General features: G+C 37.2%; 1 protein-coding gene across 10 annotated transcripts in view; it reads left to right on the top strand.

Moving 5' to 3' along the window:
• The window catches only part of dlgap2a (discs, large (Drosophila) homolog-associated protein 2a), a 961,527-nt gene extending 943,740 nt beyond the window's left edge, over positions 1–17,787 (top strand). For all 10 annotated transcript variants that reach the window (XM_072560917.1, XM_072560918.1, XM_072560915.1 and 7 more), the window contains 3 exons: positions 5,639–5,730; positions 9,642–9,794; positions 12,949–17,787. In XM_072560917.1, coding sequence (XP_072417018.1) covers positions 5,639–5,730; positions 9,642–9,794; positions 12,949–13,167 — 464 coding nt within the window. In that variant the 3' untranslated portion in view covers positions 13,168–17,787. The remainder of the gene's footprint in view (positions 1–5,638; positions 5,731–9,641; positions 9,795–12,948) is intronic.
• The last annotated feature ends 2,466 nt before the right edge of the window (positions 17,788–20,253 follow it).

The following is a 20,253-nucleotide window of genomic DNA, read 5'->3' as shown; positions in this document are numbered from 1 at the left end:
TTACTACCACTTCTATAAGCACAAAAAGGAAATACTTTTGAAACTTCTCTGTTATTCCTTCATGATCAACTTCTAGTTGCTTCTTCAATCCTTGGCATTCACGATATTTTTCTCTATTTTGATTGCGGTCTATTCCATCCGTTCTCATTCTTAATGTGCCTTTCTTTTCACAAACAAATCCTAGAGTGTTGTGGCGAGTAAGGGAGGAGATAGCGAAACCCCTTGCATTATTATGTGCATCGTCTATAACAATGGGTGAGGTGTCTGATGACTGGAAGGTGGCTAACATTGTAACTTTGTTTAAGAAAGGTTGTAAGGAGAAATTGGGGAACTATGGACCTGTGAGTCTGACTTCAGTTGTAGGTGGATTGTTGGAGATGATTATAAAAGATACAAGAGAACAAAGAGAGACAAAAATTGATTAGGGGTAATCAGCATGGTTTTGTGCTAGGAAAATCTTGTCTCATTAACTTGATTGAAATTTTTGAGAAAGATACCAAAAAGGATTGATGAGGGCAGACCTGAAGATATTGTTTACTTGGACTTTGGTAAAGCCTTTGACAAGGTTCTGCATGGTAGATGAATTAGTAAAATTAGGTCACATGGATTTCAGAGTGAGCTTGCCAATTGGATACATAATTGGCTTAAAATCAGGAGACAGAGGTTGGTGATGGAGAGTTGTTTTTTGGACTGGAGGCTAGTCACCAGCAGTGTTCCACAGGGATCAGTTCTATGTCCTGTTTTGTTTGTCATTAATATAAATTATTTGGATGCAAATGTAGAAGGCATGGTTAGCAAGTTTGTGGATGACACAAAAATTGATGACATTGTTGTGAAGAAGGTTTTCTAAAGTTACAAAGTGATCTTGATAAATCAATCAGTGGGCTGAAAAATGGCAGATGGAGTTCAATCTGGATAAATGTGAAGTATTGCATTTTGGTACAATAAACAAGACTACAGCTTTTACAATTAATGATAAGGTCTTGAATAATGTTATAGAAAAGAGGGACCTAGGAGTTCATAAACATATAGACAGGGTGGTTAAAAAGGTATTTAGCATGCTTGCCTTCATTGCTCAGTTCTTTGAGTATCGGAGTTGGGAAGTCTTGTTGAGGTTTTACAGGACATTGGTGAGGCATCGTCTGGAATACTGTGTCCAGTTCTTGGTGTCCACTTACAGGAAGGATATTATTAAACTGGAGAGAGGGTTCAGAAGAGGTTTACCAGGATGTTGCCGGGTATGGAAGATTTGAATTATAAAGGAAGGCTGGATAGGCTGATTTGGAGATGCCGGTGTTGGACTGGGGTGTACAAAGTTAAAAATCACACAACACCAGGTTATAGTCCAACAGGTTTAATTGGTAGCATACTAACTTTCAGAGCGCCGCTCCTTCACAACCACCTGATGAAGGAGCAGCATTCCGAAAGCTAGTGTGCTTCCAATTAAACCTGTTGGACTACAACCTGGTGTTGTGTGATTTTTAACTGGATAGGCTGAGACTTTTGTCACTGGAGTATAGGGGGTTGAGAGGTGACATTATAGTAGTTTATAAAATAATAAAGGGTACAGATAGAGTTAATGATAGTTGTCCTTTCTCTAGGCTGGGGGACTTCAAGACTCAGGGGCACATTTTTAAGGAGAGAGAGATTTTAAAAAGACATGAGGAGCAGATTATTTACAGAGGGTGGTTCACGTGTGGAATGAACTTCCTGAGGAAGTGGTGGATGTGGGTATAATTAGTACATTTAAAAGACATTTAGATGGATACATGAACAGAAGGTTTTGGAGGAATATGGGCCAGGAACAGGCAGATGGGACTAGTTTAGTTTGTGATTATGTTCAGCATGGACTGGTTGGTCTGAAGGTGCTGTTTCCATACTGTGTGATTCTATGATAAATTTCTTTTCATCCTCATTGTTATGCATTTAACTGCACCTTATCCATTTTATTTTTCAATTATTTTCACTGGTCCATGTTTAACTTCTAAACAAGTAATTGGGTCCTTTCCTTAGTAGAAATATTTTGCAGTAGTTCAAACTAAACATCTTTCCACTATGATAAAGAGTTGGTCACCATATTGAGAGTCTGTATAGATCACAAGAGAGTGTTAGTAAGAACAGTAAAATATGATACTTTTTTCAAAACTACTGGCTAGAAAAATATTCATGGTGGCAAAGAGGCTTTCTTTTTGTCAAGTGCTTCCTCAGTCACTAGGTTGCTGCCGTACAAAGGAATGGTCTCCTTGATTTGAGTAAAGATAGCTCAGAGAAAAAGAAATATCCTAACAATTGGGAATGTGGATTAACACTGACCCTGGGTGAGTGTATTCTGTTATAAAGAGACATTTAGCATGTTAGGGTTCTTTTTCTCACTCGTACTGAAACAGCAATCTTACTTAAAGGCAAACAAAGATTAGGATATGTTAAGTAATATTAGAATGTTTCTATCAGTCAGGGAGACACAGGAAAATGGAAGAAATTTAAGATTTTTTTCGGTAATAGGATGTAATCAACATCAACTAAATGTTGCTGCGTAGGCTGGTAATACATTAAACTACAGAAAAGGTATTCTTTACAAACTCCTTCATACAATATTGAATCTGTGATGATTGTTATTTTGAAATATAGGTTCTAAAGTGGACAGAAATATCTATGGCTTTAAGTTTGATTTATTATTTACATGTGTGTTTTACAAGGGATTCATACTAATAGTTTGGAATAGTTTTGTGAATGATAAGAGTTGTCAGGAAATTTGTTCACATGCATTTAATTTAACATTTTCTAAAATAATCCTTGAAATGCACAGACCAGTGCTTTAGGAAAGAAAGGGAGAAGAGAGAAAAGAAAGAGAGCGGTTGCCTAGCCACAAAGTGTCATAGAGTTACACAGATAGACAGAGATAAACACAGGTCCTTTCAGAAAGCCAGAATCTTCCAGAAGACCATTAAATGGGCAGGTTTTTTTTTCAGATGACAAAAGCAGATCACTCAGAGAAAAAGCATTTCCAACAGCAGTGCAGTTTAACAGGCTTCAAAATAGACAGGGTCAGGTAAGAAGTTCTGAGTGGCCCAAAGTGTGTAAAAGAAAGCCTCCAGAAATACTAGGCTATGAAAGCAGCAGTTAAGTAAACCATGTTAAGAAATAAGTGAGCTGTGTTAATAATTTGTTCAATAGTCTGAGGAAGAGGTGTTGATTAAATAAATAACAACAAATAAATAAACATTTGTCAGGAAAAGATCGTGGAATTCATGCCCACCGAACAAAAAACTTTAAAGTGGAAACAGGGTGACGTTTTGTTGAGGTTTGAGTATCAGTAAGGTTAAAGGCTTGAAACTTTATTTCAGATATTTGTAATAGTATTTTTCAAATTATTCTAATATGATATAAAATGATTTTGTTTTATTTTGTGTGTAATAAACTTTGATTTTCTTTTACTATTTCGTGAGTGTAGGTGTGCTGGCAAGGTCAGCATTTGATGCCCATACCTTAATTGTTCTCTTGGGGTGAATCCCCAGTTCAGAGGGCAGTTAAGAGTGACCCACATTGCAGTTGCTGTGAAGTTGTATGACCAGACAAGTGTTACAGATTTCCTTTCTTAATGGACATTAGTGAAACACCCAAGTCTTTATATTAATCACTGATAGTTTCATGGTCACCAACACTGAGGTTAGCTTTTAATTCCAGACTTTTATTCATTGAATCCAAATTCCCAACCTGCAATGGTGGGATTTGAACCTGTGTCCCTAGAGTATTGCCTAAACCTCTGAATGACCAGTGTAGTGACATTACCTCTATATTACTGTCAGACCTCAATATCAACAGTACAATGGCAGCCTACTGTGAACATGTTCAGTGACTGACCACCATTATAAACAAATAGCAGAAATAAATACTTATGATCCATCAAGACCAAGAGAATGTTGAATTGTCTAATGCAGGCTATTACATTGCAGTGCTTATGAAACCCTTGAAAATTCAATTTTATAGATGCTTGAAATGATTATATTTATTAATAGGTATTGGCAGAAAGAGAGATTTGTATTAAGCTCTGTGGCTCAAGTGACATTTACCAACACAGACCTGATTTCCCAAATGGTCTCTTTCTCTCCTGCAACATTTGATTCTTCTAAATTCTAACAGTACAGGTCAATGGCCAGTGTTAGAATATACAATTTAAAAATAACACAAAGTGGACTATATCCCTTCTATTTAAAGCAAGGTTTCTATGAAACCATAAATATGCAATGCCAAATGACATTAAGAGATCAGTATGTTAAAGATTCACTGAAAAATCATTTTCGATGTGATTGATTTCAAAGATGTTAGCAATAACTAGATTACTTTAATGAATTAACAGTACCCCTTAATTTATGTTGTTTCATCTTGTGTGTTTTGTTCAAAAATAACTTGTGGAAGAAAATATTGAAACAGAAATGTGTGATTTGAATCTGAATGCTTTGTGTATCTGTGCGAGTAATCGAACCTGATTAGTCTGCGATTAAGAAATCCTTGCAGCTGTTTACAGCAGAAATGTTGCTTAACATATTATCTACAAAGAATCACAGGGTTTGGAAATAAATAAATACAGCTCTTGAAGGCATATCTACAGTTTGTAATGTTTACTTTTCAAATGACATTTATTATTATTTTGTCCTTAAACAATGTGTAAGATATGATAGATTTTTTTTAAAAATGATTTCCAACAAGAGTTGTGGTACAGATACTAGATATGTTCATTATAATTTTTTAAAAGTGTTTTCACTTAGCTGATTATTGTCCAATTCTTAGCTATGTAAAGGAATTAATTTAACCAAAACCGTACCTGGGATTAGCTACAAAAAGAATATATAACAAGGATTTACAAAGATCAGTATCAAGAAACTAAAATGAGTTCAATCAATTTGTTATTGTCAGTGAAGGGTTCGTTTTCTCAAAAGATGATATAAGATACTCATTCTAGGCACAGGAATGTGATTTTAGTCCAACTAATATCCGTATTTTATAACATTTGTTGACAGTACAGAATTTGAGAAGTGCTGAAAGAAACAGTCTCTCACCAACAACCTGTACACATAATGAACAGGCTGTTGGTTGAGGTGTTGACATGGAGAATGCACTAGGGAACAAGTCCCTCAAAGCAATCGTTTAAATTTTAAAAAGAGGCAAGTTGTTTCTGATCGGTCAAGAATTGCCATGGACAGTTGTTCCCCATCATTTTAGCTTTTGTTTAATTGAAAAGGTACATTGTCCAGACACATTCCTTTTTCCTGCAGATGCCTAGGCCTGCATATGAGCAAATGTACCTTCCTTCAAGCACCAGTGAGCCACATTGCCCAACTGATGCTCTTAAATTAGTTGTGAGTGTAATTCTTGGCACACCTGGGATTGTTGAGTAAGGTAAACACTCTCTTCTGAGTTTTCCAAGCATGGGTTGGTCAAGTGTGGTCAGTAGCTCACAACATAGCTTTTTTTTTAAAAGCAGTACAGTATGATTACAATATGAAGTATGGAATTCTGGTGATTCTCTGACAGAACTGAAAAATCTCCTCACCATCTCATACTCTAAGGAAAAATAATTTAAGTCCATAAGAAAGGGAGTTCACTCACTTTAATATGCTGTAATTTGTTTTATCCTCAGCTTTAGGGAAAATTCGGAGTGCAGTGGGCAGTGCTCAGCTTCTTATGTCTCAGAAATTCCAACAGTTTTACTGGCTTTGCCAACAGAATCTGGTAGGTGCCTTTCCTGTGTTTTCCACTTGTAAAAGTTTACAATTCTGTCTATACTGGCAAAGTCTGTATATATCACTGTTCTCATATTAAAGGTCAGATAATTTGCAGTGGTTGGTTCTATGTAGTCTGGATTTCTTCATCACAAGCCAAGATATGATTATTATATTCATGTATATAGTATTACCAGACTTACCACCCTAGCCAAAACTGGTTCACTGCATTAGAAAGCTCTATGTATGAAATATACAGAACTGCCTCTTGTCTCTAGATGTTATGTTGATGTCATGATGGATGTATCTTAATGATATTTTTCTTTATTCTGGAAATTGAACAATTCCAGATACAATATTTAACAATCAATTCCAGAAATTTCAGTTGTGCAAATGACAATACCAAATAGTTCACTAATGAACACAATTATTGTTTATTTAATACAAATGGATTGAGTCTTACATCTTAGGTCAATACCATTATTCTGTGCTTGTTTTTGTGTGCAGCCAGCACCAATTCTTATTGTCATCATAAACACAAGTGGACCACTTATGTAAGGTGCCATTTTACAAATAATCTCACAACCATAAAATTAATGTGGATACAAAAAAGTACAAGAATTTTCATTAGAATATTTTCACAAAGGCAGGACAAGCAGGTACCACAGCATTCCAGAAGACCAAATTTGTGACGCTTTCTTGACTTTGAGTTTTTATTTCCAACAAAAGTTGACTACCTACTGTTTACTTCCCAAAAAAAATTAGTCCCTGGCTTATAATGTGAAGTCATCCTGATCTTCAAACGCAACTAAAAATATGTATAAGATTGCAACTTCAGAAATAGCTTGCTGGTGTGTTGTTTCCAATTCAATTTTTGCTTCACTGTACCTGAATGTAACTATAAATTGATGAGGAGCTGCAGGAGGTAATTACCTGAAGAGTAGAGGCAGAGCATAATTAATATGGACAATCGGATGCTAGTTAGTGCCAATTTTAAAGTTATACATTCCTTTCCTTATTTTCTGCATCTTGTATAAATTCCTATATTTGCACCCAAATAGGCAACAGGCCATGTAAACGTTTCACACCTACCCCATTAGACAAAGGCAAGACACCACTCACTGAGGGAAGATGAGATTATATGATACCAAAATTATGTTGAACATTTCCATATGGCTATTTCCATAATAAATGTGGACCTCAGGTTTCAGAATTGAGGAAGTTAACAGGAAATGCACAGATACTTAAGTTATCCATTGGTGCCGAGACAGTGGGTAGTGAGTGTATATGCATTTCACAGTGCCAGTGCTTTGCCAGCTATTTTGGAATAGGGTCCTGCACAGGCAGCCAGGGCACACTCTTGAAACAGATATCAAGTTGTCTGCATATACAGAACAGGGATGTAAACTCCTATTTCAAACCCCAAATACTGTGCAGAATACTGTGTTTTATATTGCAGATATTCTATCATCTCATTTGGACACTTTTTTAATCTGTACTGGTTTATCTCATTGCATATATTAGTATAATTTGTCTTATGGGAAATAAAGAAAAAGATTAATGGATAGAACTAATTAATATAAATTCACAATTTGCCTATACATTAAAATCCAGGAAGCGAGTTTAGTCACTCAGGAAGTAAAATTTTAATTGAGATAAAATGCCCTTCATATTCGAAGGGCAAGAAAGATATGTCTACCAACAAGAATATTAACACTTCTTAAATTGAATGTATGTATTTGATGTTGTGTATTTGTAATGATCACTTTGCATTGACCATGTCAGTGATTAAATCATGAAATTGTAGTATATTTCTTTTTTTTTAATTTGTAGGACTTTTAATATCCAACAGCAAACAACAGATAATTTGCTGTTATGAGAGATTACATTCTCTCAAACACATAAGAAGTAGGGTCTGTTTTATTTTTCATCGAACACACAGTAGGTTGGGTGGTTTGTGAATCACTGACCAATTATTCTGAGACTGTCAGAGCAACTTGGGCAATTATACATGTTATGTATTAAAGCAAATGCCCACAAATAAAGGTGAGCATTAAATTGACGAAAATGATTTCCCAATTCAGACATTTGTTCTTCCAAGTTGAAGCATCCTGCAATTGTTAGCGAGTATGGCTAGCTGAGATGACCTCTTAGATTTTTGCCTTTGTTTATATATTTGTAGAAAACAAAATGGTAAAGTCAGTTATCTAGAGGTCACACTTCTCAACTGAATTCCCAAAGTGATCAACTGAAAAGTCAAGAATTTGGTTCTTATATAAATATAGATATTTCTAATCAACTTGTTCAAGCATGTGACACATCTTTGGCTCGGAGATAACAATGCTACCACAGCACCACAGGAGGCCCTTTTGTACAAGTATGTAAGGGTTATGTGATATTCTCTTGTTAACAAGAACTACAACAGGTGATTCTGAATTTCAACTTATAATCATTGGAAGTTCTTCACTATGGAGAACCTTTGTGAGTTTCTTATGGAAACAATATTCCGGAACATAGTCTTCAGCAATACACTTTAGTGTGCCTTGCTGCAGTTAAGATTTCTTTATTGTTTATTATTATTGTCCAATTTATTGCTGACCGTTGAAGAATATGCTTTAACGCTCAGTTGTGCCACAGCTTTCGACAACTATCTTTTAAAGATAAATATGTCTAAAAGTGAATGCAGTTATGTTTAAGTCCTGTTTCTGCATATTAGGTTCTTCCAGTTTCACTCAAGTCAAAATAGAAATTAGATATGATAAAGTGACAGTGGTTAACATTGCGATTTCACACCACCAGGGATTTGGGTTCGATTCCAGCTTTGAGCGACTGTGGAGTTTGCACCTTCTCCCTATGCCTGTGCGGGCTTGCTCCTGTAGTCCAAAGATGTGCAGGTTAGGTGGATTGGCCGTGCTAAATTGTCCCATATTGTCCAAGGTTGTGGGGGTAGCCATGGTAAAAACCCCATATGGAGTTATGGGGTGGGACTGGGTGGGATTCTTTTTGGAGAGTCACTGCAAACTTGATGAGCCAACTGGCCTCTTTTTGCACTGAAGGGATTCTTTGAGAAATGTCAGGGTCACTGAACTTTATATTTAACACCATCAGCTGATATTCAACAACATTCTGCTTTAGTAATTTGATTTCTTGTACACTATCTTACAATTGTTAGAAACTTAATGTCAGAGAAACATAGCACCTCATTGCAAAAGTCCAATTCTCCCTCCCTCCGTCCTTCATATTTTGAAGCACCACAAAAATTCAAAGTTATAACAAGATATTAAGAGTTCATTAAAAGTTCATTAAGAGTTCAGCAAAATGGTGCCACATAAAATTATTTTAAGTTTAATTTAAAGTGTCATCATTTTTCTTCAGGAGGTCAAACTCTAAAACAAAGATAATTGTTTGGCATAAAAACCAGTTTAAAACACTGAAGATTATTTTACTGCATTTCTGTTTAAGTATTAAGCTACCTCATGAAACAGTCGGCTTTACAGAGATGAAAATGGTATTATAATGTTTTGGTTCTCCGTGATAATGACGTCAAGGAATTGATATTTCAAAGTCAAAACTGTCGAGCTCTCATGGATGAAAACTATTTCATTTATTGTGTAGATGAAAGGACAACTTACCTTGGAAGAAAAGATACCTTCTCAAGTTAATGAGTTAAAATCTTTACTATGTCCATTTTGATTACACAGCAATATTTTTCTTTCTTATTTGTAACAAGCCAGAAAGGTTCCCATTATTGTGGCTCATGTGCAAAGAGTTGTGCTTCATGAATATGCAATGGGATGAACAGTGAAAGTATTTAAATATATGTAAATTGCAAAATCTGTTTTTCAGCAATTTTGCACGTGATTTTGTTTTTAAAAATGTATCTGGAATGAATTGTTAATCTATTACTTTTGTACCTGATAGGATCCCAGTGCAATGCCAAGACCTACCTCCCAGGATCTGGCAGGTTTTTGGGACCTCCTGCAGCTTTCCATTGAGGATGTCAGCATGAAGTTTGATGAACTGCACCAGCTGAAGGCAAATGATTGGAAACCTATTGAGCCATTTGAAAAACAGGTAGAGTAAGATGCTGTGGTATAATAAAGCATTGCCAACAAAGTTAATATTCAACTAATATTACTTTCCCCAAAAAGGCACAACTCACCTCAAGTAAGTCTTGATGTAAGGATCAAATACAGATCCAGAACCAGCAGAGCTAACATTGTCGAGTAAGGGGAGTTCTGCCTTTACTCTGGATATAATTACTAAGCATGTGCAAAAGGGGTCATGTCAAAGTGATGGCAAATCACATGGAAGTAAAATCTGGCTCTGTAAGGCTTCACATAACATATTCTCTCTTACTGTCCTCCGTATGTAGTTGAACTTGACAAATTCTGTTACTGTTCACTAACAAGAGAGTACCTCACTTACTAAAGATGAGAGGATTGTCATCCCAGCAGTGGTCAATAAAGAGGACTCTACTCCGCCCATCCCCAATTCATAATGCTGTCCATATTAAATAGGAAGGCCTGCAGCATCACCTGCAAGGTTAGGGTGGCTGCTGCTGTAACTGAAAGGGGAGCGAGAGGTCACCTCTGTTTTGAGGCACCCTCTCACACATAAGAATTTTCTTGTTGTGCCAAGATGAGCTAGGCAGGCAGCCCCACCTGATGAGAGGGCTAACCCCTCCCTCACTGTGGAGACAGTAGCCAATGACTCCCATTTTCAGGCAGTGAAACCTCCAAAGGTTTCTTCATTAGACATTACTGTTGCTCATGCTGAGACTACACTGGCTGCCCAGAGGGCAGGTCCTGAATGACTAAAAAAACTGTCAAAGGGGAAGGTTGGAGTAGGCTGGAAAACAAATCATGTTTATGCATCTACTGAGTGGCACAGTAAGTTTCACACTAGGCTGCAGCAAGTTCCCAGTTAGAAGATCATAGCTTGTTAAATCCCTTATAAATGACAAAATTCAGCTTGGAAATATGTAGGTTCCTATCTTATCAATGCATTAAAAAAGTAGAGATTGCCAGGACAGGAGCCATTATAGTTCAGTGAGCAATGGATAATAAGTGAGCACGATTTGATGGTAATTAGATTATTGTCAATAATTTGTAGGGTTGGTAAGATAGGATATTGACCAAAAGAACATTTAGATAGTAAAGTGTACAGGTGCCAATAGTATGGATGATGTTTTCAGTAGCAGTTGAACTGAGACAGCAATGAGACAGACACTAGCTAGATTAGATTAGATTAGATTAGATTAGATTACTTACAGTGTGGAAACAGGCCCTTCGGCCCAACAAGTCCACACCGCCCTGCCGAAGCGTAACCCACCCATACCCCTACATCTACATTTACATTTACCCCTTACCTAACACTATGGGCAATTTAGCATGGCCAATTCACCTGGCCTGCACATCTTTGGACTGTGGGAGGAAACCGGAGCACCCGGAGGAAACCCACGCAGACACGGGGAGAACGTGCAAACTCCACACAGTCAGTCGCCTGAGGCGGGAATTGAACCCGGGTCTCAGGCGCTGTGAGGCAGCAGTGCTAACCACTGTGCCACCGTGCCGCCCCTAGTTGGTAGGGTTTGTGTGTTTCGAAGTTTCTGCAGTGCATACTGTATATGGTTGATACTATAGTCATGGTATTCAAATAGTAGATGTTTAATCTAGTTGATGAAGTACCAACCCAGCAGATTGCTTTGTCCTGGATGGTATTGTGATTTTTCAGCATTCATAGATATTTGCCTGGGCAATTGGAAAGAATTCCATCACATTATTGATTGTGTTTTGTAAATGATAGAGATAGCTTTGAGATGTTTGGGAGAAGTCACTCGCCACAAAATATTCAGTTTTAGGAGCCAAGCTGTTTTTGCAACTTGTGCAATTGAATTTCTGATCCACAGTGAAACTCAGATGTTGAGAACTGAATGAGATGTGCTCTCAAGATGGTTTGCCAATCTCATCTTAGCCTTAGTCATTGTCTGGAACTTGTGTGTCTTGGAGGGTCATAGGATATGGGTGTCAGAGGCAAGGCAAGAATTTGTTTAACTGCACTTTGATGCCCTCCAAAAAAGTGATGAGTTGCAGCTTTGAACTACTATAGTCCATAAGGTATAAGTTTTTTTCCAGCGCACTGTTAAATGGGGATGTACAAATTTTTGACTGTCCAGCAATGAAGGTTTGACAATTAGTATCCATTTAAGAGTGTGGTGCTGAAAAACACAGCAGGATAGGCAGCATCCGAGGAGCAGGACAACTGACGTTTTGGGTATAAGCTGTTCATCAGTACTCCTGATACTGTTTCCAGGAATACTGATGAGGGGCTTATGCCCGAAACGTCGATTCCCCTGCTCCTCGGATGCTGCCTGACCTGCTGTGCTTTTCCAGCACCCCACACTCGACTCTGATCTCCAGCATCTGCAGTCCTCACTTTCTCTAATTAGTGTCCATGGTGGTGTGTGGATTAGATGGGACCTTGGAGGATATGGTATTCCTATGGAACTGTTGCCTTGTTTTCCTTGGATTTAGGGATCATAGGTTTGCAATGTATATGAATATACCTGGCATTTGCTCTAGGAGAAAGTGAGGACTGCAGGTGCTGGGGATCAGAGCTTAAAAATGTGTTGCTGGAAAAGTGCAGCTGGTCAGGCAGCATCAAAGGAGAAGGAGAATTGACGTTTCGGACATAAGCCCTTCTTCAGGATTCCAGCTGCGCTTTTCCAGCAACACATTTCTAAGCTCTGGCATTTGCTCTTCAAACATTAAACTGACGTCTCTACAGTTCTCTATTGGTCAGCAGACATTAGTTCCATATTTCAAATGTTTCAGACGAGAACACTTAATTTTTTACCATTTTAGGGCTGTAATTTTAAATCAAATTGTTCCCTACTTGTTAAGAACAATAAATTGAGATGCATTTACTTTATGTCCAAGTGAGACCAGGTAAATCAGACTTGTCATTTCTGGGCACAGCTTACCTCTGAGATTCATGCCTCCAATATGAAGTTTGCTCCTCAAAGTTACACAACTTGTAGGATTGCCTATGAAGTAGATTAGCCTAAATGCTCTGTATACCTCATATTCAACGAGCAGTGTTAAGCACACAAGATAACATGGAGTTGGTTGGGTGTGGCACAATTAAAGAAAAAAAAGTGGCTGCCATTTTATTTTAGTATTTATATCTATTTGATATTGATGATTATTGTTTCATAATTTCTTAGGAGGAAAAGAAGGTTCCGCCGCCAGTACCAAAGAAGCCACCTAAAGGAAAAATCCCAATTGTGCGAGAAAAGTCCTTGGACCTTCCAGACAGGCAACGGCAGGAGGCAAGAAAACGGCTGATGGCTGCAAAGCGAGCAGCTTCCTTTCGACAGAATTCAACTGCTGAGCGTGCAGATAGCATTGAGATTTACATCCCTGAGGCACAAACCAGGCTCTAAAGACAATCTCTTGCCTAGTGTCCTTTTTCCCATTTACCATCGGCTCTCAGTATTTGTCATGTACATTTCACAAACCAAGCCCGGTGGAATTAGTGTTGGGATTTCCGTGGTAATTCTTGTCCCAGCCTCCACTGTGTATATTTCTTGCTGTTGTGTTCATTGTGCCATACATCACAGTGGAATGATTATAATTCTGGGTTTTTCAACTCATTGCAAGAATTCCGATATTCTGTAAGAGGAATCAATCCAAGGAGGTCACACTAATTTTTTTCACTTACTGATCAAGCTCTCTGAGAAACTACTAAAGTGGAGGTCTTCTCGAGAAAGATTGTAAATTCAGCTAACACACTATTTTCTATGAATTGGTTTGCTCAATGGGTTTGAAGAAATGGCAAAAAAAGTTAAAAAGCCAATTTCTCTGGAGAGCATAGTAGGTGCGAACTCGTGAAACCAGAAGTTCCTGGGGTTTCAACAAAAGAAAATAGGAAGAATGAATAATGTGCCAACATAATTTCTTATCTCTTAACATTATAAATGTTATAATGTTTAACCAAGCTCCTAATAAGGGAACAGAAAGACGCTATGCCCTGTGCTGAGCAGAACTGTTCCCCTCTTAAAACTATTCAGGGACTGAATTCCAGTATGATTTGGGGGAAGTGTAGGTAAAAAGGTAAGAATAATTTCTCTAAAATAACTCTTGCAGCATAATAATTCTGCAGAATCTATTGGAACATAAAATAATTTCATCTGCTGAGGGACTGAAACCCCTCAGTTTCTGATGTGTTTGCCAAATGTTTGAAGACTTGAAAAAGGAAACAAAAAAATTATTTTCTTGCCTTCTCTGCAAGTGTGCTGAAATGTTATGTATCTTTTAAGTATAATGGGTGTGGGGGTGTGAGTGCTCACCTTGCATGGGTGGCAAATATGTGCAATAGTGATCAGCCTCATTTTAAATGTGTGCCATTACAATCGTGCCAACGCAAAGGATGGATCTGAAAGAGAGAGACTGAATGTAACTTCCCCATGAACGCTTGCCTTACTATAGCCAGATACTGGTAGTTAGAGCTTTCAACAAAGGAAATTCAGCAGTAATCTCCTGATAGTAATCACTCCAATATCCCCTCCATCTAATATTCACAACACTCTTTTGTGGGCACTCTTTATTTATGCATATTGTGTTAACTCTTTTTGAATTGGCACGCTATTTCTGTTTTTATTTTCATTTATGGAAAAAGGTGTACTAAATATGCTAGCTACAACTAAAAATATTTATAAATAATACAAGCTTACAGTGTGTATATTACCTATTATTTATTGATTTGTTTTGGGTTTTTTTTATGGATTACCTTGAAATTTTAGTATGTGGTTGGTCTGATTGCTCCTGGACAATGTGTGTGTTATGTCAATGCAACCAACAAGAGATTACTTGATTGTAGGTGCTCAGATTTTAGTCAAGCTTAGAGTTTGCTTTACCTAAGAGTATTTATCTTTTTTTAAATTTTTTTTGGTTACTGTGAAGGAAAAATGGCTGTTTAAATCCAGTGATACTTGTGGAAGCACTAAATTTGTCCACTTAAACCGGCCTTTACAAATTCAATTCTGAGCATAGCGCCCACTCTCGTCGGATGCCTGACAATACCACAACATACACTTGCACCTCATGTATGATTCATATTGTTACCAAACAGCCTTAAACTAAATTTGGAAGCAAAAACATGAATGAATGTACAGCCCCTAAATTTGCAAAAAAAAACCCTCCAAGATATTTATTTTGTTGCAAATAAATATGACCTAAAATTAAGAAGAGTTATTTGCCAAATGATACTTAGGGAATATGAAACAAAATTTTAAAAAAATTATCTGACAAATGTTTAGAATAAATCTCTTGTTCATTCAGCTCTGTCGAAAAAAGATGTTAAAGCTTAGTAGCCTTAGCCCTAGTCTCTAAACACTGTTCGTTTAGAATAATTTCACTTTAAATTCTGTTTCACCAAGCCTTTGAGTAAAAGTAGTATTGTTTTAAAAAAACACAATTTAGGTTTTTGTGCTTTCTACAATCAATATTAAAGAGTTCACTGAGCTTGGTGAATAATTTGGCGTTGTTTATATAAATGTGGAAAGTACTGAACTTGTTTTCAAGTGGTTGGTACTTGAGATTATCTCAGCTTCATTTAGAAATAGTCATTCATCTCTTTTGCACAACATCGGATTACAATTTCATAACTTTAAAATATGAAATCTATCAGCAATTATTACTGACTTTCCCAAATTCAAAAGATATTACTGTGTTCCTTCCCTCTTTCCTGCTATTCAATACAAGTGCATCAAATTGACACATGCTCGGCAAACATTTAACTTACAAATGGCAAGGATTACCTTTTTATACACAGATTTAGTAAATAGATCAAGTATAAAGCAAAACATATCAATTTACAGATATCTTAACAAGACAGAATTGTAGCTTTGATGCTTTTTGTTATAATCACCCAAATGCCAATCAGTGTTGAATCCTACATAAAGGTATTGATTTTGTTCTTGTTGGTAAAACGTTACCTTTACTGTTAGGTTAAAACACCTATTCTAAGTGCAATATACCATGTATATCATTGGTGGTAATGGTAACGTCAGGGCAACTGAACAAAAGGCAATATTTGTTTTTTTTAGACTCTCCACATTTCTCTATTAGGCCTAGTAAATAGCAACGCTCTTTTGTACATGTATACTTCTCATTACAGACTGAGCTTGTATTTGATAGCAAATCGTAAACTAATGCAAAGAAGTCTGAATGTTCTATTAAGTACCATTAACTTTAATTGCACGTTAAATGAAGCAACATTAGTTGCATTTAATGTCGATCCATGCTGTCATTTTAACTAAACATGCTTTATAAATTGAACATAATATTTACTCATAAGTGTGTTGAAGTTTTCTTTGGGGGTGCATTTTGTGGCAGGGATGGAGCATGTTGGCAGGTGAAGAAAGAAAATGGTATCACCACATAGAACAGATATTCAGTTTGTTCTAGCCAATAGAAAAGGTGCCATGGATCAGAATTTGATGGCAATATGCTGAATTTAATGCACATTTCATTATTAATATGTAAATCATCTAATAAATTTTAGAAAGGTAAAGATAGCCCATGCATTGTGAATTGCCACAAGTTGCTTGACAATTTGTACTGCTGCTCCATGAACCTCATGTAAATCGTAGCTCACCAATCTCTCCATGGGTTTCAAGAAATTGCTTGTATTTGCATATTAGTTAACAATTAAGCAGGAATGCTTATCATCTGAATGGTATTTAATGGTACCCTTTTAATGAGACGATTTATGACCCTGCAAAGTCTCACAGCCTTTACAGCCCAAATAGAGAGCAATTTAGAAGTATATTCTCATTTCTACAGGTAACAAATTATTGTTGGAGATGTTTGTTAACTCAGTTTTTAATGGATTGATTTTGCTTTTCTTGTCTTTCTCCATGAAATCTTTCCCATTTCTTATTTCCCTTTCTACCCTGAATTGATTCTAACATTACTGTTCTTTTGATTAATATTTCTTAATCCATAAATCTTACTGGTTAAGGAGAGAGTATGTTCAAAACTTTCACTTACTTCTTAAATGTCTCATTGCCTTCCTGTGTCTTTAGCAGAGCACACTTGCAGCACGAAAACATTTTGAGCTGAAGAGTGAGGAATTAAATGAAACTAACAGGTTATTGCCATGGGATAAGGCATCCAGTAAGTTGTGCACCCATATCCATGGCAGTAGCATACAAATTGTGGCAAATTGGGGAGAACTGCAATTCTTCACAAATATTTACAATTTGATATTACAAATATTCAGCCGTAATGAGGAATACAATCATTTAACTAAAAATACTGCTTACTAAACAAACAGAAAAATAATCACATCTGCAGAAAAACAGAGTTGAGTGCCAATTACTGTATTTTTGTTTGCACAGCAATGTTCTTCTAGAACAACAAATGATTGTCCATAATTCTATCTCTTTTGCTTTCCTGTTCCTTTTGATATGCACTACCTATCAGCATGCAAGATACAGATATTAATATTGAATGTATAGTGAGCTATTTTGCTGAAAGTGGTTCCTTGGTACTTGCTGATGCTTTCTTTTGCAATTTTGTAATTTGTTTTTTGGGAGAAGAACATGATTGACATCATTTTATTTGCACTACTTTTTCTGTTGATGACTGCTTAACTCTGTAGTTAATGATCACAGTATATGTTTAAGACTGTGTCATTCCATTGCTCTTTTTGACAGAATTCCCACACACTGTGTAATGCTGATACCCATTCACCAACTGTAAATACATATGCACTTAAAACCTTTGTTTGGGGGGAAGTTTCTGATGCTTTTGTCCACTGGAAAAGCCATGTTATACCAGTGACAGAACTGAACCCTGAAGTGGACTGATTTTGCTTCTGATTGTACAGAAGGAACACTGCCCTCCTCCAATATGTTCATTTCCCATATCTACAGAAGAAATGATATTTTAAAACTGATGACTCTGTAAAGGAAACTTTAAAGAAATCCAGTCCTGACATACTTCCTTCCAGTGAAATATGAGCTGAATGTTTGATAAACTTATGAGTTGTTTGAAAATGGTGGCCTTGTGTGTTGTAGTATTACTATTCTTTAATATATCAAAGGATCTCAGATCTGTTATGACATAGACTGAGGCCATTCGGTCTATCATGCCTGCACCAGCTTTTCAACAAGCTTTTCAACGAGTACTTAATGCTTTCTCCTGTTTTTTCCCCGTATCACTGCACAGTTTTTCATTCAAGATAATCATCCATTACATTCTTGAATAAGTCTATTGAACCTGCCTGAACCATGTTTCCAAGCTTTGTACTTCATACCCTAAAAATATTTTTAAGAATATCATTAAAACATAAATATGAAATAATTATGGCTCCTTCCCTGCTGAGGCTGGGTCTCCTTGTGGTCTTCACTCCTGGATTATTGGGTTCATTTTCAATTTTTAAAGAAAGCATTCAACTTTTTGTTGCCTGTAAGGATCACAAGCAGAATATTGTGATTCCATCTACCCTGCAGCAGAAAGGTATTGCTACATCACCTCACGATTCACTTTTTATAACATGTTGTGGCATTGATACTTGCTCAAATCTCCTTTTGTAAAGTGATGGAAGATGTTTCTCAAAAAACTTGAACACTGCAGGCCCTGGAAATTGTTCTGGGTCTCTATTGTGTCAGTATGAAGAAGCTAAGCTAATTGCTCATAATCCTAGGGACACCTGGTAGCTCAGATTCCAGTTGATGAGTTTTGGGGGCTTGTACCATAATCAGCTGGTCAGTGGAGACTGGACAGCAGTTATAGTATGTAGCATGGGGTGGGAGGGGTGGTGGGGTGAAGTGGGGGGGGGTGCCTAATTGCAGTTCCAGGTCAGCAGCTTGGGCACTTAACCAGAGGCCACCAATCAGGATTGGAGAGATGGGTCTAGAAATCAGACAAATGTGGTAAAAGGCTTCTTTTCTGAGGGTCCAAAGGGAGCATTCTTACACCTCCTTGCTGACTTGGCAGAAAGAGCCACTTACTTTGAACCTCCCACCTGTCCTTCACTGTTGAGTTTCCTGAACCTTGGTTAATTTGAAATTGGGTTCACAACTGCATCATCATCTCTTTTCATGACATATAGAAATTTGGTTTCCCCACCCCCCCTCCAATTTTCTAGGAATGTGTATGTAGAGCAGCTTCTTCACCTGCACTGTCATGAAAAGACTAACCTCCCTTATGGGAGATGATCAAGGAGGGGGTTAGTTAGCTTAGCTGGCTGGATGGCCAGTATATGAGGTTGGGTGATGCCAACAGTGTCAGTTTAATTCCTGCACTGGCTGAGGTTTCTCAACATTTCCCCTCGCCTTAGACATGGTGAACCTCACATTAAACCACCCCAGTCATCTCTCTCTAAAGAGGGAGCTGACTAATAAGTCTATGATGACTTTACCTTATCATCAAGAACATTATCAGTGTTTCTTTCTCCATTGATGTTTCTTGACTTGCTGAGTGCTCTAGCATTTATCATGTCTAACACAATTTGCTAAAGTTACTTTGCTCATTGTAGTCCAGCTAGTGGGATAAAAAAGCACTCTAGTGATTGATGCTCATTCTTGAAAAGAGTTCTGAGAAACTAGCCGTTAAAATAACAACAAAAAACGTAGACACAAGTGGTCAAAATAAAATCTTGTAGGGACAAAGATAGCAATGAATTAATAGCCATTCAAGCAATTAATATTTGGGGCTCATGCATAAGATTCATTCAGCCAAGTTTACCTAGCTCTTTCCTTGCCATTATGTTTGTGAATATTTTTAACTCTGAATGATGCACAAACTCGAAGGTTGCTAAGGACATTTCTTTTGGGAGATGTACTGTACAGTGTGGAACTACACCATAGAGATTAAACAGAGCCCCAGATTTGACTTCTGGCCTGATAAACATGGTAGAGCGGTGTTTGTGCAAGATAATGCTTTGAGTATGTTGGACTTGTATTCATTGGAGTTTAGATGAATGAGAGGTGATCTTATTTAAATTTATATGATTCATTAAGGACAGTTTAGATATAGACAGGTTGTTTTCTCTCAGGTTAGTGAGTCTAAGACCAGAGGGCATAATCTCAGAATAATGGGTCACACATCTAAGACAGAGATGAGAAGTAACGTCTTCTTTCAGACAATAGTGAATTTGCAAATGTTAATGAACAATTATTCAGACTGGGCATCCATGAGTCTTATGGGCAATCGTCACCAAAACTTTATTCAATTACAATCTATAACACCATGACCTGGCTTATTCCCCACTCTATCATTAACACCGAGCCAGGGGATCAACCCTGTTTTAATGAAGAATGCTGGAGGACATGCCCAAGTAGCACCAGGCATACCAAAAAAAGGTGTCAATCTCAAAGACATAATGTAGACTCATCAAGTCTTGAATGGCAGTAGACAATTAAATAATTAACAGGAGGAGTGTACATATATATCCCTGCCCTCCATAACTGTGGTACTTAGCACCAGCATTAAATTTGTTACCAGCTGCATGGGTCTCT

Source organism: Chiloscyllium punctatum, chromosome 3 (genome assembly GCF_047496795.1).
Source record: "Chiloscyllium punctatum isolate Juve2018m chromosome 3, sChiPun1.3, whole genome shotgun sequence".
Lineage (NCBI taxonomy): Eukaryota > Metazoa > Chordata > Chondrichthyes > Orectolobiformes > Hemiscylliidae > Chiloscyllium > Chiloscyllium punctatum.
The sequence above is the reverse complement of the archived record's forward strand: the minus strand, read 5'-3'. Positions and strand labels throughout refer to the sequence as shown.